The sequence below is a fragment of the Poecilia reticulata genome, linkage group LG19 (assembly GCF_000633615.1).
Source record: "Poecilia reticulata strain Guanapo linkage group LG19, Guppy_female_1.0+MT, whole genome shotgun sequence".
NCBI classification, from domain to species: domain Eukaryota; kingdom Metazoa; phylum Chordata; class Actinopteri; order Cyprinodontiformes; family Poeciliidae; genus Poecilia; species Poecilia reticulata.
Window position 1 is genome coordinate 21,726,474 of NC_024349.1, and position 18,143 is coordinate 21,744,616.

At 40.3% G+C, this 18,143-nt stretch overlaps 1 protein-coding gene across 3 annotated transcripts in view; it reads right to left on the bottom strand.

Annotated features, from left to right (window-relative positions):
• radil2b (Ras association and DIL domains 2b) overlaps positions 1–18,143 on the bottom strand; it is a 29,361-nt gene that overhangs the window by 6,238 nt on the left and 4,980 nt on the right. For all 3 annotated transcript variants that reach the window (XM_008437766.2, XM_008437768.2, XM_008437767.2), the window contains exons 3-11: positions 17,451–17,625; positions 12,788–13,020; positions 10,764–11,212; positions 7,373–7,669; positions 6,858–7,262; positions 5,451–5,488; positions 5,156–5,364; positions 4,960–5,072; positions 364–613 (exon numbers count right to left, since the gene is read on the bottom strand). In XM_008437766.2, the coding sequence (XP_008435988.1) occupies positions 364–613; positions 4,960–5,072; positions 5,156–5,364; positions 5,451–5,488; positions 6,858–7,262; positions 7,373–7,669; positions 10,764–11,212; positions 12,788–13,020; positions 17,451–17,625 (2,169 nt within the window). The remainder of the gene's footprint in view (positions 1–363; positions 614–4,959; positions 5,073–5,155; positions 5,365–5,450; positions 5,489–6,857; positions 7,263–7,372; positions 7,670–10,763; positions 11,213–12,787; positions 13,021–17,450; positions 17,626–18,143) is intronic.

The following is an 18,143-nucleotide window of genomic DNA, read 5'->3' on the forward strand; positions in this document are numbered from 1 at the left end:
TTTATATATTTTGATGCAGGTGTTTTCTATGTCTTGATGCTGGTGTTTTCTATGTGTCTAAACTAGTGTTTTCTATGTCTTGCTACTGGTGTTTTCTATGTATTGATACTGGTGTTTTCTATGTATTGATACTGGTGTTTTCTGTGTGTTGATACTGGTGTTTTCTATGTATTGATATTGATGTTTTCTATGTATTGATACTGGTGTTTTCTGTGTGTTGATACTGGTGTTTTTTATGTGTTAATGTTGATGTATCCATRTCCTGATGTTGTTTTCTATGTGTTGGCACTAGGGTTCATGTCTCTTGATGTTGTCGTTTTATGTGTTGATGTCAGAAATTAGTGTGTGTCTTTTTGCAGGTACCTCTCTCCATGAGTGAGTTGAAGAGCGATGCATTTATGAAGTAGAAGAGGTAGCCAATGAGCTGAGAGGAGACCTCTGGGTGGACCTGACAGTCTAAAAGCAGCCTCCAGCTCTCGTCCAGAACCTCCACCATCTGACTGATCTCTACGGGGACGTGCATCCCGCTACCACCCAGGCCCCGACCACAGTCTCCGGCACTCTCCCTGAAAGGATTGCAGTCCAGGAGACTCGGAAGGACTGTGTACAAGAACTGGTTGGACAGAAAAGAAAATCGACGTGACTCACTTATCCATGCAGCTCTGGAGACTGTTGACAATTCCTGTGGCTCAATTAGAGGCCGGAAAAGTTAACATTGCGTGGTACATGATACGATTGCTGGGAGAAACTAAAGCATGCAACCCTCCCGGTCAAATTTCAGACCACCCATATATAACTTAAGCATGTCAAAGCCTGTCACTAAAACATAGCTAATACATGTTTACTTTAGTGCAAGCAGCAGTCCCAGACATAAAGAAAAACGGGAYTTCTAAGATTTTCACCTTTCCCTCCAAATGTCTTTCCTGTTCCTCAGAGTGAGGCTGAACAACTACAGCTTTGTTCGGCCTAATTGTACACAGACATCCCCCTTCCCCTAAGATCTCACTCCTATGCCCACAAAGTATCTGAGGTTAGTGCCAGCCGTAGATCCACATTCCTGAACAGTTGAACATTGCTTTGAATGTGGGCTTCTTGGCATTGAGCTCCAAAGAGGGCTGCTGAGTGAAGAGCACTGAAGGAATCCAGTGCGAGCAGCTCCGTTTATAGTTCCTGCGAGGTTCCCGTGGCGAGGCTGAGCTCAGCATTAACCGAGCCGGGCCGCGTGAAACACAATGGAAACGACAGAGCTTTTCAATAAACAATCTTGGAAAGACACACTGGCTTGGAAAATGTCGCTCAATGCAGACGAGCCAGAGGGGATTTATATTTTCAGCAGCACTGGTTTCGCCGATGACCACATGCACGCATTAGTTTGAAGGCCAACATAAAAAGACAACTCGAAGCATTGTCTGCTTACGTCTGCATTCGCTGTGACAGACAAATAAACACAGTCTGCCCACAAGTCTGCTTGTAGTGTCCTTTTATTCATCAAAACGTCTCTTCATCCGAAATACTTGCTCACCAGTGGCGCCTTTTGCGATGCATGCCGATACAATTTTCCTTGTATTGACAAAATAACCACAAAATATATCAGAGGAGCAGATTCCAAACACTGTCAAACTTTTGTTTTATTTTTAAMAAGCATTTGTTCTTTGCTCTGTTTGTCAAACTCCAATGTTTTTTGTGACTACACTTGAGAGGTATCAAAATTAAAATTTGTGAAACTGATGCAGAAGTAAAATGATACAGTCTGGTATCTGTCAGATATTTAGTTTTTCTTAACATATTTTTGTTTAACAGATACATAACCCTGTCTTGTATATGTCTCGATAATGTTGCTGTTACTAGCAAATACTGGCAGGCCACGAACTTTACATTTTTAGATATTTAAATTTCATAAGAGCTAAAATTTGTTTCTTAAACGTATGAAATTTAAAAAAAAATTATTTTCAATTCCACTAAAATGGTTCCAACTTTTGCTGGTAATATTGTTTTTAAAACTAATTGTTGATAAATCTTATTAATTAAGATTATTATCAAAACAAAATAATACGGTTATACCAGAAAAATTTTTATTTAGTTGAGTGTGTTAAAATAAAATCACTCAAAATATCCCATTTTGACATGACTTAAAGAAAATGTGGTTTTGAAGTTGAAATTGGGAGTTAAATACTTTGTCTCTTGAGCTCAGCAGATGCACAGTTTGACTAGGTGTCTGCTAATTGCTGCTGGCTAGTCTGAAGGAGCGGAGAGAGGAGTCTCAGGGAGCACTGATCTGTGAGACACAARCTTGGACACTGCAGCTCCGAGGAAAAGCTGCGTCTTCATGACGGAATAAAATCAAAACATGATATGACGTAAAGCTCAAAAAAGTCAATTTAACATGACGCTGCCCCTATAAAAATGCTGAAAACCATGAATCATTAGCCTTCCATTAGGTACGTCTCGTAAAAAAATCCCAATTAAAATGTATTGATGTTTCTGTGGTTCTAACTCAACAAAGTCAAAAGTTTAATGTAAGTGAATACTTGCAAATCCCTGTAATGGATTTTTTTTTTCTTAAATGTGCATTTTTACTAGCCTTACATTTAGATTATTGATGGCTGAACTGACAAACGCACATCTGGAAACCATTTGGTTCATCAAGCTGACTTCCTGAGAGAGAACAGTGGTGTGTACAGTATGGATGTAAGAGCAGGTAGTTAGATAACCACAGCCGCTGCTCTCAGCAAATATGTGCTGAGTCAAACCTACAGGACTGCGTTTATCGAAGAATTCCTATAGCTTTCTCTCTGAAGACGCAGCATTCTCACCGTCTTCCCAACAGTATGYAGGAGGCTCGTAACCTGATGCATCAGGCACAGATCTGAGTTCCAGCTGGCACAACATGTGAGACCTTGACTCGGCTGCTGCTAACATTATGGCAAACCGCTAATGGTGTCTTTGATTTGGCTTCGGTCTCATCACCCACGGCTCTTCAAATGCCGAGTCTGGTGYAACCAGGACCGTGGAAGCGGTGTAATTTACGACGGGYCCCAATCGATTGGACTCTGATTTGCCAYGGGGGACTGGCAAACAAGCATTTGTAAAGGTCATTGTTTGAACTTAAATAGGCCAGTCTGTTCAATAGTATTTTTTGGACTGCGTTTTCACCCACGCCTAGGCAGCTCCACTGGAAACTTGTCTGAAACTTTCCTGGGCACGCTTCCATGGGTGTGGTACTGCTTCAGTGTAAAAGGGCAGAACTGGATACTGTTGGCTTCACATGCTCTTTTCTCTAAAGGCAAGCTGACAGTTTGACTCTAGAAATATTGTCCATGATCAGTCCAAGAAACTGAAATCCCTCCTACTGGGCACACCTTTCACCTAGCTTAGACTAGCAAGCGCTAAGCCTGGGAAAACGGCTAGCCTGGCTGCCTTTTGATAAATGTCTTTGGCTTTTTACCACCAGCAGGATTGTTTTTATAGCAGATAGCTTCATTTCATCCAGTAGGTAAGGGCTGGCCACAGTTTHTGATTTATTAGGCAAATTTATTATTTCCTATAACCACAAAAGCATGTGGTGCTGAGCCTAAACCGCAGGTTGTCTTGCAGATGTCCCATCTTGGTCTGGTAAAACTTTATTTTGGACATTGAAAGAGAATTTGGTGGAAAATAACATTAATTTCAAAAGCTTAAAATTCATGACATACACTTGCAGCCCCAAACACTGCATCCTTTTTGAAAATGACAGTGTTGACTTCCAGTCGGTTCAGGTTAGCGCCAAAGCTAGCTAGCTTCTTCCCAACAGCAGTGCTATCTAATACTTTTTGTTAGTGAGTATTACAGCAGTTTTCTGAACTGTTGCCTTCATGTAATATTTTCTATTAAGGCAAACTGACAGTTTGTGTTTATAAATATTATCCATGACAAGAAACTGAAATCCCACTATGGAGATTTACCTTTCACCTAGCTTAGCCTAGGAGGCACTAAACCTGGAGAAAATGGCTAACCTGGCTGTCTTTATGTCTTTGGCTTTTTACCACCAGCAGGATTGTTTTTATAGGCGATAGCTTAGTTTTATCCAGCAGGTGAGGGTTGAAAACAGTTTCTGATTTACTAGGCTAATTTATTATTTCCTACAACCACAAAAGCAAGTAGCGCTGAACCTAAACCGCGAGCTGTCTCGTTGGTGTCTCGCTAGTGTCTCGCCTCGGTTTGGTAAAACGTTTTTTGGGTCAGTGCCAGAAAGTTTGGTGGGAAACAGCACAAATTGTTTCTTAAATTCTTGGCAGGGTTGCATTCCCATCAGTTCAGATTAGGATTAAGGCTAGCTTGTAGCCTTAAAAAAAAGAGAATTAGTTCTTTTTGTCACCTGACCATATAACCTTTCTCCACGTTTGCTCTAACGCCTACATATGGCAAACTGCAAACAGGAWGTTTTTAAGGTTTTCTGTCAATAAACRCCCCATCATCTTCCACCTAAAGTACAGATCTATGGAGTGCACAAATGATAAATGTCCTCCCATCTCAGCTGTGGATTTCAAAATGTGGGTTTTAAAGTGAATTTACTAGACCAGAAAAACTCTATAGCAGATTACTTCATGTAATTTCCACCAAAGCTTTTCATTTTAGCTTTGCAATTCTTTTTCAGTGAGTCAGCTTAAAGTGAAAGAATATACTGTGACATAGTTCATGCAGTATAAATGGCATCCATTCTCCAACATACACAAGCACAAACACACACACAAAGGCTCTTGCTGTGTTTCCTATCTGCTCTGCCACAATGCACCCAGTGTAKCTTAACAGTACAGTCACCCAGGAYGTTAAAAAGCTRTAAAAGTGACTCACCAAAACCCTTTWTTCTCWRMRCSTGTYTGATTATATTAATGTCTCYGGCAACACATTTTAAAACAGGATGGAGCTGCCTGAATCTGCAGTARCATTGAATTAAGAAGTGACTGTGAAGTCAGCTRTTACCTTGGTGATGTAGTAGACACACTGCTGAAAGGCCAGCAAGATGACTTCCTCMAGGACGGCCATCGTCTCCTCGCTGGCTGAACGAATGCAGGACAGGCGAAGCTCCAACATTGCTGAAAAAGCACATTGACGATAATTTCCATATTTGAGTTTAACATACGAAACATTAGCTAACTGCATCAGCAATGCCACCGACCTAAGTTCTCCAATACTTTGCTTTCATCGTCTTCCCCGTCTCCATCCTCCCTCCGCTGCTCCTCCTTACAGTTTCTCCACTCCAGAATAAGAGGCAGYTGATGTTGAATGAACTGCAGCAGCTCCAGGGCGTTGGCCATCCACACCACCAGGGGGCGCAAACCCGAAATTACATCATGTAGGCTGCGCACTTCGTGGTTTGAACCTTCACTGCAAGACAAAWACAAAACATTCTGAAATGTCCTTGATGAAATGGCAGGACGAAGGGATACTGGAAATAAAAAGGTAGAGCTTACTCTTCAGGATAAACAGCAGCTAGCTTCGTAGTGCAATCCTGCATGAGGCGAAGAGATAAACTGCAGTGAGTGTTTTTATGTCATGGTACGTTTTACTCAGATTTATTTCCTCCGCTGAAAGCAGTAACCGATAAAACAACTTTAAAATAGTGAGTCACAAAGTTATTCTCATGCCTTGAGCTTCTAGTCCACGATCTAAAAGCAGAAAAGAACGGCACAACTGCAAAGTCACTGAGACGTGGCTGTCCCCAAAACTGAAAGGGTTAATAAGCAGAAYGTTAGTCAGAGGAACTGCAGAGATCCACAGCTCAGGTAGAAAAGTACACTGACAGAGCAGGTTTTATTTGTGTTTCCCCACAAATCTAGAAAAGTGACAAGAAAAAAACAAGTCAGCGTTGAAAGAAAGCCATAACAAATCATGTTTGCAGTTTYCCTAAAGTCATGATGTGGACACAGCAAACGTGTGGTGAAAAAAAAATTGAAATCAAAACAAAAAAAATTTAAAGTGATTAAAAGTCAAAATGACAAGAAAAAAAGTCAAAATGTTGAAAAAAAGTCAAAATAAAGAGAAAGGTCAAAATTATGAGGAAAAAGGGTCAAAATAACCAGAAAAAGTTAAAATGACAAGAAAAACATTGAAGTGACAAGAAAAAAAAATTACTGATCATAAAAAAGGTCAAAACAATGAGGAAAAATGATTGAGATGATAAAAAAGTTAAAATGACAAAAATAAAAAGCCAGAATGATTTTGAAAAAAGATGAACTGGTGAGAAAAACTAAGAAAAGACATGGAGAAAAGCCAAAATGAGAACAAAAAGTCAAAATAATGAGGAAAAAAGCTGAAGGGAAAAAAAGTTAAAATTATAAAAAATCAAAATGAAGAGGAAAAAATAAATAAATAAATAAATAAATAAATAAAACCAGTGCAACATCTATACACCAATATGCAACAAATCTGCATTACCTGCCCTCTGTCGGACACATCCTTCTTTGACTTCAGCCAAGAGTAATCCAGCAAGAAGGATCTCAAGAGTTGGCCAAATGATTCACAGTGAGACGATAATTACTGAGAAACAAGCTGTGATGCTGCAACTGCAGTTTTTCTGCTGCGTTTGCAATGATCACATCACCAAGACACAACACGTTTGATGAAGAAGAGATTGTTTAAAACCAGACGKARCTTTTTTATTTTCTACAATCTGCCTCTTGACAAAGATCCACATAWCTTTGCCAAACAAGAATGTAGGCACTATAGCCATAGTCTGTGTGAAAATGTTGGGGAAAACCAATGCACATAAAAAAACAATCAGCTTCACAAAGTTTATATGGCAGTAACAGCCAACCCAAACACGCTCTGAAATTTWAYGCGTCTCACTTGGTTTCCAACCTCTCTAACCACAAACTCACCCACGTGGCACTCTGGACTTCACTCGCGCTCAGCAGCAGGAGCCTCCGTAGGTCTGAGGTGTGAAGGTAAGCCGTGGCGTACTGGAGACACAGGCTCAGCAGAAAGGAGACAGTCAGTGGGGCTCCGTCAGTGATGCTGCTGCCGTCCATAGAAAAGATCTCCTTGACGACACGATCTTCATCCTCAACCCTGTAGCTCAAAGTCAGGATGTGGCCTCTGGGTGACGTTAGAAAGGGTGGGCCTTTGTTGGGAGACCGCTTGCAGGCAGAACCTCGGAAGTCTGTGCAGTTTGGGATGCAGTGGATCATTGCTGTACTGTGGATGGTTGCCGCCGCAGGAGGGCTGAGACACATTATCCACGRAGCAGCAGACAACGTTGGTTCAGGAGAGGCATCGCTTTCTTGCTGTAGTTGAGAAACAGAAAAGAAGYATGACGTCTCCTGAGTTCTTCTTCTTTTAGGTCTGCGGTGAACAACTGGATTCATTCGGCCGTCTTCGTCGAAGACCGTCTCACCTTGTTCACTGAAGGTWGGGGATCCCTGAAAAGAAACAGGTAATGCTTTCCCAGTCCGATKATGTCACCGGAGCTCAGTCGCACGTCGTCTTTCACGGCTTTGCCGTTCCTGGAGATGGCGGCGTCTTTGCAAGGGGAGAGCGTGATGGGGCTGCCGACGCCGTGGCGGTGAAGGGAGCAGTGGCTCGGAAGGATGTCGTCAGCAAAGAGGACGATGTCTACACTCGGCTCATCTTCGCACTCACCGCGTCGGCCGATAAGAATGTGTGGTGCAGCTAGCAAGTAGATGATAAAGTCCTGAGAGGAGAGATTAACGGTCAGTCACAGATGTTGTTTATCTGTATGGAGCGTCTCTGAAAAACTACTTCTGAACACGGGGCTCTCGTACAGGTTTGCTTAGGGATTCCAATACTAGGAACCAAACACCTAATCTTGCACCTCRATTGGACGTTTATGGCYTTTCGGRGAGGTAAAGCAAACTAAAAYGTGTTTGTCACAACTATACAGACATGTAGGTCTAGGTATATTTACTTAGTATTGACAGAATTTTTATTTTTTAGCTAAAGATAAAATCGGATTCCCAATAAAATTCAAGTCATCCCCTACTGAGAAAGATCTACAAAAAAACCTAGAACAATGTTGGGTTGTGCATTGGGACAATGATCCAAAGGACATCAGCAAGTTCACTTATAAATGGTAGAAAAAATATTTTGGAGTGACCTAATCAAAGCTTGTCCTTGTGTCAGATATGATTTAACCGAATTAAAACAATTCATTTGCAAAGAAGAGCATGAAGCAGAAAGTTTGATGTGGACTAGGATGGACTTCACCATCAAAGCTAAACTGGAAAACGTGTTTTAATCTTGAATAGTTCTTATGATTCGAACGTCAAACTGCTTTTAACATAGAATGTCTCCTTAAATAAAGTGAGCGCTGATCATAGTGATTATAATGAGATAATTGTGTCACTCCTTGTTATTTTTTCAGATTAAACCAGCTGAGCTGAAAYTGGCAAAGCAGCTGCATAATCACGTTCCTCAGGGGTAGCTTACTGTACAGGGCCTTCTGGGAAACTGACGCACAATTAAAATCTCCTTATTCTAGTTGATACATAAGYGTGTGTGAGTGCATGTGTGTCGGTCTTTGCAAGTAGTTTTGTGTAGAGTTGTACTTATCCACAGTTAGAGAAGCCCTGGTAACCAGACAGGAAGCAGAGTCAGGATCGACTCTTTCTGTTTCCTGATCCGTGTTCTGACTCTATTCTTTTGCTGACCTCTGCACAGCTGCTGGCTCCGTCACTGTCGCTTCACTCAACCAGCATAATTCTTTTCGTGTGTTTCTCTGATAAATGGATATTAACGCTTCTGTATCTAGCAAGGTTCACAAAAGTTGCTTTCCTGCAGTCAGTAAGCTGAAGTGGCAGACTTTAATTTAAACGTACTGACAAGCAGTAACTGGTTTTGCTTTGCTTAAATGACAGCTCCAGTTTGCCTGGCTGRCTTTGTCAAATGACAAAAACTCTGAAAACACAAAATTTTAAAGACGTCCTTTACGTCTGTTTTGATGAGGGGAAAAGTATTAAATGTCGGATGAAGTCAGCGTAACTTTAGCTAGCAGCAGAAATTGGGACTTAAATTTAAGTCGTGCTCTACCCTTTTTATATAAAAGGTCATATTTGAACCACTTTGCTGCCATCTAGTGTTCAGATAGTGAACTACATTTTTTTGTAATTTTGCAATACTAAGCTATATTTGAATTATTGTAATTAATGGATTTTATAGACTCCTTTAAGGTCCTTTTTTCATTATTTCAATTTTTAAATAAAAACTAAGACCCAAAAAGTTATTTAACTACTATTATGCACACTTATTTCACAATAATGTCACTAATTTGAATTTATTAGTGRCATTAGGAATTATTAGGATTAATAATTCCTACCAAATTTGGTATTTGCATGACAAAAATATATTTTACATATATTTATATATAATTTTCCTTTAAATAACTTCTGGAAGTAAGTTATTTAAAGGAATAAATAACTTTCCTTTAAATAACTTACTGTAACTTACTTAAATCTTGAGTCTTGGCACAAGATTCAAATGAGTCTTGGCACAAGATTCARATCTTGAGTCTTGTGCCACTTCTTAATCCATGGAACAATCTTTACCTCATGTAACCTGAGGGGAAACAACCTGCAAAGCCTTAGCAGTTTGTTTATTTTTTAGCAGATAMAATTWWATTAAATTAAAAAAACTAAATTTTTAAAACATTTTATTCAAAGATTTGTTGTGGCCTCCAGGTGCTTTGGTAATTTTGTCCCTCGTTGATAAAAGTTTGGACTCCACTGTGCTAAGTAATCAACACCWCTGATTAGCAAACACAAAAGTTTTCACTTTCTAAGCTAGAGACGAGCAAAATCTGTTAACTTCAATGGACTTCATTTGGTAGAAATCCAAATTGTCTTGAAAAAAACTMAAAAAATAAAAAACCTAAGTTTTTTTAAAATGGTTTATTGGTTTCTTCATGAACCTTTAAACCACAACCATGTTTGCACGCTCCACGCTGCAAGATATTCTTCTGTTTACACAAGTAAACACGCTCACATAAGTTTCGCTGTCAGTCTGGTGGCACAAAGACAATGCCACAGAAATGAGGCTTTACAGCAAAACTCCATAAAATGTCAGTGTTAAAACACCCACATCCACCACGGGTGTGACGCAGAGTTATAATAGTTTTAGGTTTTTAATTACAGTTGAGTTTTATTTTGTTGTTACTCTTGTTTGACTAATTCAGTCAGTTTCAATGAGCTTTTAGAGTGTTAAGTAGATCGAAACTTTTTCTAGTTGCAGTTTGTTTTTTTCATAACTTCTAGGTGCAAAATTCAAACAGGGTCAAAGTAATGTGTTGTGATTATGTAAGCATAGATTGACTAATRAAGATTCAACCAAAGATACCATTTTCAGAAAATATATTTCATTTTAGTTGAATAACCAACTGACTCTGATGTTTTCTCCYAACTTTTGCTGTCGTCATTTTACAGACTAGCATAAATGTTTGCATGTAAACAGTACGGAGAATCATAATTTGCCCACTACTGCTTGTGTGGGGGGAAAAATATCAATTTCCCATCGTTCTGAAAGGCTAATAAATAGATTCATAAACACAAAAACAACAAATATTACATCTATAATTTTAGTACATTTTAGTTTTACAAACACGATATGCTTCCAGTAAGTTACAGTTTTTCTCTATTAATTACCATTTGAATTTAATTCAGTTAATAATGTTTTCCTCAATATTTCCGTTAGTTTCAGGTAACTATAATAGCCGTGGCATGACGGCCACACGCCTTTCCCCCCCCTGCGTTGCTGAGCTGTGATTGGCCACGTACCTGCGTGAGGCTCCAGCCCTGCAGCAGCAGCAGGTACGGGCAGTCATGTGGAGGGTGAATGGAATACTGTGTGGTGTTATCGTCGCTGCTCTCCGTCTCCTCCCTCTCCGACTCCTCTCCCTCGCGCTCGCCCCTCGGCGGACAGAGGTTCTCTGTCTTAGACGCCGTCCCGCCGTCCCCCTCGAAGGGCGTCTCYGCGCTGCAAATGTCAATCAGTCGGGGGCCGTTTTCCAGGGACTCCCGGCTGTGGACTGAAGAGTGGCCGAGGCTCTCGCGAAGACTCTTGGCTCGCGCGTCGCGTTTCCCGTCGCTTTTGTCCCCGCCGTCCAACAGATCCATCTCACTTTTGCTCCTCCAGAGCTTCTGACTGCGACCCAGAGTCCTCTCCACAAGGGAGGAGGTGACCCTGGATCGGCTCTTCTGCAGCTTCCGGGCCTGGGCATTGATACCTGATGTGGGCGGAAGTAAATAACTCTGAAACTGAACCTTTAGAGCCACATAAAGACAGTTACAAAGTCAGCCTTCTATCATTTTAAGGAGAACTTTTTAAGGATTAAAGTTCTAATGCTCAAGGAAGATATAGAGAAACTCATCCATGCGTTTATATTTAGTCAAGTTGATTACTGCAGCAGTGTCTTTATGGGTCTCCCTAAAAATATCAGACAGCTGCAGCTGATTCAGAATGATGCTGCTGCTGGAGGGAAGACAGAGAACATCACACCAGTCCTGAAGTTCCTACACTGGCTCCTTGTAACTCAGAGAATAGACTTTAAAATACTGTTGCTAGTTTATAAATCACTGAACAGCTTAGCACTACAATACATTAAAGATCTGCTGTTGCTTTATCAACCTTCCAGACCTCCAAACACGGAGAAAAGCATTCAGCCTCTATGCATCATAAATCTGGAACAAACTTCCAGAAAACTGCAAAGCAGCTAAAACACTGAGATTCTTTAAATCAAAACTAAAAGCCTACCTGTTTAGGGTTGATTTGAAACACGATTAATGGAATATTGACCAACCTATTTGAATTTTACTGATGATTTTGACAAATAACATTCAAAGAAATTTACCAGTTTCTCAATCAGTGATTGATTTTTTTTGTTATGTGGGTTTGTATGACGTAAAGCACTTCATTCTGCCCTTTAGCTGTAATGTGCTGTACAAATAAAGTTGATTGATTGATTGAAAACGATGAGCGAATTGAACCGCATCATGAGGCGAAAGGTCGATGGAATGTGATGACAGAGCAACGCCCGTGTTTTCCTGCGGCAAGGTGAGGGGGTGTTGCTGCCAGAGTCAACAAGAAGAAGCCCCACTCAGGAAGCAGACCTCAGTGGAAACAGAGGCAGCGCTCATGGAAATTAAAGGGAAAAAAGCTCAGCTCCGCAGCAGGGAACCACAACCCCTAACCCCAACCAATCCACACGCGGACACTGACGGAGCGCCGTACCACATTGCGTGCGCCGTTCATAAAAGCAAAACACAAAACCGGACACACWCTTAGATGTGAACACAGCTGTGTAAACCCAGGAGCCTCTGCTAGAAATGACTGACACAAAAACATCAGCAAATCAACCCAGCACCTTGACGCTACCATCTGTGGGAACGTCCGGGTGTTTTTCAGGCGTGCCACACGATCCGTACTTATCTGTGGAGCCAGTGTTTCTGCAATGTTTTTATTTGTTTTGTGTTGCCTTTTTTTGTTTCTAACAATAAAGCATGACACAGAGAGGGTGTGACGCTGGGGGGAAAACAAAAAACGGTCTTTAAATYGCCGTGCATCTGCAAAACCCATTAGGCTGTTACTAAAAATTCATTGTCATGAAAGAATCAAATCCAGCCATGAGTCTGAAATTCAAAAGAATGAAAACAAGACTGCCAGGCTTTGGCCGGTTTTCTCAGGAAAACCCAAATGCTTCACTGTGAGAACCGGCTTTGAAGCCAGCGGAGCTTCATTCGTGTCGCCTGATGGAGTCAGGATGTGGCGAAGCAATCGGCCCAAAAGGGCCTGCAGTTTTTACCGGCAGTGACGGTGTCCCTCTCCTTCGACGTCTTCTCCTCTATCAAACTTTTCCGCTGGATTTCGAAACGTCTCGCCAAGCCTTCTCTGGGTTTCCATAGCGACTGCAGGAGGAGAGGTTTCTCGTGGTCGCCCACGACCCTGAAGCCCTCCGTCCTCCACTGGCGGCTGTCGATGGAGCCGATGGTGTCGCAGAGGACGTAGGACTCGGACTCCTCCTTCCTCAGGCCGTACCTGCATCAGATGGACGCATTCAAAATGGCTACACTCYTCCTCACGAGACACGGGAATGAAAAATATCTTCACAGGATTTAAACAGATTTTGCCCATTTTGTCACACTTGAATATTTCAGGTCATCAAATGAATCTCACAATCAGACAGAGAGTCTGAATAAATCTGAAGTTTAATTATTTTATTTGTTACTTTCATAATCTTGCCCAGCTCAAACGTTTTTGAATATYCTGATAAAAGAAATGAGTCAGAAAATATTGTCACTCATTTTCTTTTCCTATCACACTTTTTCCTTCCACTCAACTTTCTATGAATAGACAAAAAAAGATTTTCTCTTTTACAACATTCAAATTTTTCTCTAGGCAGCTTCTCAAGGCAGTACTTATAACTGTTTTTGATCCACCTTTTACCACCACATTTTTTCCTTTCACTCAACTTTTTTCTTTTTTTCTTTTGTACAATATTCTAACTTTCTGAGACACTGAATTTGGGTTTTCATTATCTGCAAGACATATTGATTAAAATTATAATAAAGGCTGGAAATATCTTACTGTATGTGTAATAAATAGATGTAATATGTGAGTTTTACTTGAAATCAGTAATAAAAATCCAATATAATATCTGTATCGGTCCCGATATTGAAAACATTTTAGATCGGGTATCGATGACAATGTGCCTGATCGATCAGGGCAGATCTATTCAATCTAATTCTATCCTTTGTGCTCCAAACGACGCCATGCTTTACTTATTTTACATTACATTTCAAATTCCTAATTGCTCTTTTTGCACCTTTTGAAAGAAAGTTCAGATATCAATCTGTTCTGGTTGAGACGAGGAAAATTATCAAAACTAATATTGATCTCAATCCAGTGTCTCTTCGCCTCGGTCCACTAAGTAAACACATTCAAAATCAAAGTTATGTAACGTCCTAATCTTCTGTGCTCAAAAGAATATTTTGTTGCAGTGGATTTCCGATAAGTCTCCTACTATTTCTGGGTGGAAGAAGTTTATTTTGGAATATATCCCTCTTGACTTTCTGACATGCCTCGTYCGCTCTAAGACTGACAGCGTTGGACGCACTGGAGTATTTATAAATTCTTAGAGTTGGACTATAAAATAATGAAAATATGTACACCTCCTATCTTTTATTTTTATTTTTCTGTCCTTTGGGTTGCACTGCTGAGCTTTTGTTTTGTGTTGTATTGTTGTTCTTAAGCAAAAAATTAATAAACACATCTATATAAAAAACAAAAAAAACTCAGATATYGGTATCGGAAGTGAAAAAAGTGAATCGGTACACCTCTAACTGAAATTTCGTGTATACATAAGACGGTCTACTTGCATTCCTGAACGTCCCGTAATGACTTTTTGTRTCTGGACATTTCAGATGGATAGAAAGTGACCAAACCTTCATTAGAAAACAAAAAACAAAGAAACTAGAGCTTCACAGGAACARCACTTTACCTCCTGTCCACTCCTGTAAACTACTTAATTACTTAATCCCAGTATCACCAGCATCAGAAAAGTACAAATCAGGGTATTTTTTTAAATGATTGTGTTTATAGTGTTTCATCTCCTGATGCCTGTTGTTGGTCTGAGATTTTATCAGTTGCGCCTCGTTGCTTTTTTATGACCACTGCATATTTTTGTGCACCGCTTGCAAATCTTTATTTATCCTAATAATAAAAGCATTTTTYTTTTAGTTTTTATACCAACATTTCCAGTGAAACAGAGACTGTTGAACTTTCCTATCACTCCACCGAGGGAAAAAGAGAGCAGTCAAAACACGAGCTGCTAAATGTTGCACAGATCAAATCGTAGATCAATTTTTATCAACTTTTTCTAGATTTTTTTTGCCCCCATACACAAATAATAACTGGAACTATAATGACGTAAGAAGTATAAGAAGTATTATCGATCAGTCATATCAAAACAGAGATAAAACATGCTAGCGTTAGCCTAGCATTWWAAAAAAAAGTAGTTGATTTTDAGCTAAACTTCACTTGCTTTGTGTTAGCTAAGTCCTAAATGTTCCTGCCACCAGCCTCTCTTTGGTACCGGGTCGTTCGTCCGTCTCRTCTTTAGAGACTGAATCCGGCCGCCATTAATCATCCTGTTGTGCGTCTGAATGAAACCTAAGAATGACAGACAGAGGCGGCCTCAGAGTCTGGSCCATCGCTGGCTGTGTTTCACACAAGTCTGTGGTTTGGACTGGGCCGATCAGAACTCCACTTCTTTGTGCACACACACACACACACACAGCCTGCTGTGTGTTCGATTATTATAAACAGAAGCATCTGGTTAGGCGGACCTTAGCTTTAATTCACTAGAACAAGCTGACCTTTAAGCAGCCTTAAAATTATGAGACTCTGTTTTTTCTTTTGTGCTTAAGTTAAATTTAAGTTCCATCTTAAATAAATCAGTGTATTTTTTATTTTTTTTGCCAAGTTTACTCATATTCATTTTGTAAGTATGCATGGGCGCAAATTAAAATKTCATTTTAGCTTTTTAATGATGCATTTGACCTGGTATTTTTCCAGGTTGAAGCATACGAACTCAATTAAAAGAAAAAAAGAGGAAGAATTAGAAGTAAAAGCCTGAATTTAATCTGGATTTTTCTCTGCTCTACACTGACTAAAATACAGTAAATGTTACCCTGATACATACATACATACATACGTACGTATGTCATTGTAACGTAACAACTTCCTGAAGGCAGAGATTCAGAAATAGCAGGAACTTCTTAAAGAGACAGCGACCCAATTTCAAGGCGTCAAGTCAAATTTCTTTTAAGTTATGTTTGACATATGCAGCATTTTTATAACTGAAGGTAAAATAGTTGATTGATAATGATATAAAATGGCACCATGTGCCTTGAAAATGCATGAGGCTGTCACTTTAAATAAACTCTGTCATCTCCAATGAAAGGGGAATTAAAGGTTTAAAGATCAAAACGAACGYCCATGTAAATTTCTAAACAGTTCTGTCGAGTAAATTCAAAACTTATCTGAATATGCTGAGTAAAAGAAAAAAATCCCTGAAATCACATAATGTTTTCCCAACCAAAGGTTATTATTATTACCTGAAACAAGTGAAAATAAAAAAAACTAAAATCGAGGAGACATTTTTGTTAACTGAAATAAATAAAAATGATAATTAATGGGGGGAAACTATAACTGTGAGCTGTCTGCAAATTACTGCACTCGCTGCTCCTTTTAGCGACACTTACTGCAAAATGATGACGGCAAAAATTCGGGCAAAACACCAGAGTTAGTTGGTCGTTCAACAATAATTAAATACATTTTTTTAAATGGCATCTTCTGCTGAGTATTTATTACCCAATCAATGTATACATGATCACAATACATTACTTTGACCTGTTCGAATTCTGCACCTAGAAATGATCAAAATATGAAAAAACTCAAACTTCTTCTACATCAACTAAAATCTAAACCAGTGGTTCCCAAACTTTTTCTCCTGCCCCCCCCCCAGTGGGTTCCAAACATTTTCTGGGCCCCCCTTATGGATTACAAATAGCTGTCTAGTTGAACGACTTGTGCGAGCAGGGGAGGGTGGTGGGGGGAACGACTTTTTTGGGGGGCAAAATGAATGTACWTAGCTGAACATAGACAACATCAGTAGCCTACAGGCTACTTGTTAAGCTTAAGGTGATGTATTGATATTAGCTAGTCATCTTTTAGCTAACATTATCTTCATCCAACAGCTTTACTCAACAGTCTGTTAGTTTGGGGAAAAAAACTGTGAAAAGTTCTTTGCGTTTTGCTGGTTTGCTGCCATGATTCTAACACACCTGCTTGGCTCCGCACAGCAGCAGCAGCAGCAGGTCTCCTTCACCGCGCACAGGTGTAAACCCAGAGCGAGCGTCGTAGCGCTCATGTTGCGTTTAAAGGAGGCTCGGAAAAACAGGTTACCACATGTCAACAACGGATTAAACAGTTTTAACTGCTGATAAAAGTGACAGGGGAGACAGATATGGGACGCGTGGAAGCCCCTACTGTATCAAATTGACATAGGAATAACAGAGTTGGCCATTCTAAGGACGCGCCCCACAGTTTGGGAACCTCTGATCTAAACAATATTGAACTAATAAAAACTAGCAAACACACTCTAAAAACTAATTAAAACAAAATGAATTAGACAAACAAAAAGTCACAACGAAAAAAAACAACTAAACTTTTACAGCCCTGTTCAACCAGATCAGCCCAGTGGCAGGTGAAGTTTTAGACCAACAGAACAGCTTACTGCTGAGCGCAGATCATGTGATTATGGAGGAATTCCTGCTCTCACTTTTATGCTCTTACAGCAGTTTATTTTTCTGAGTGCATATGGGCTTCACGCGGAGGGGGATCGTAACTCATCCCGAGCAGAAACACAAGACCACCCTCCCGCATATGGCGGCGCATGTTCTCACCGATCCAGGGCCTCCTTGACGAGCTCCCCGGCGCTGGAGTGCGTGGTGGCCAGGACGCTCTTGTAGTGAGCCCCTTCACAGATCTCGTTCCCGAAGATCTTCAGGATCCCTGGGGCCGTGATCTGATTGGACAGCTCGGACGGGTCGTCCTCCGGCAGGACTTCCGCGGAGAACACTGCGGATGCGAGACCACACGGGGAAAAGGACATTCATCACTGGGTCTGAGATGTGGTTTAAAGGAAAAAAAAGACTGCTTGGTTTTTTACAAGCGCCGAGGTCACGTTTGCTTTTATGCGGTGAATATGCAACAAAACCAGAAGACATGATGTAAGGCATGTAAAGTATTCCAGTTTTACAAAGTTCAGATGGATGGTTTTGTTTGGGTAAAGTAGGAGATTGAGATGTTCTRAACTCGGTTCTCTTTTCACATTTTTTTATGTTACCAAAACGATTGTGTTTAATCCCTGTGTATCAGTTTCTACCATTATACTTTGCGAAATAGTTCAAACTCAGTCAGGCCGAAGGACGGGTGGTTTTGAACATCAATTTTTAAGTCTTGCCCAGATTCTCTATTGGATTTAGATCCGGGTATTGACTGGGCCATTCTAACACAAGAATATGATATTAAGGGTGGGCATTTATCGCATCGTTTATCATGATACATTTCTTATCACGATAAGAATTGTGATYTAT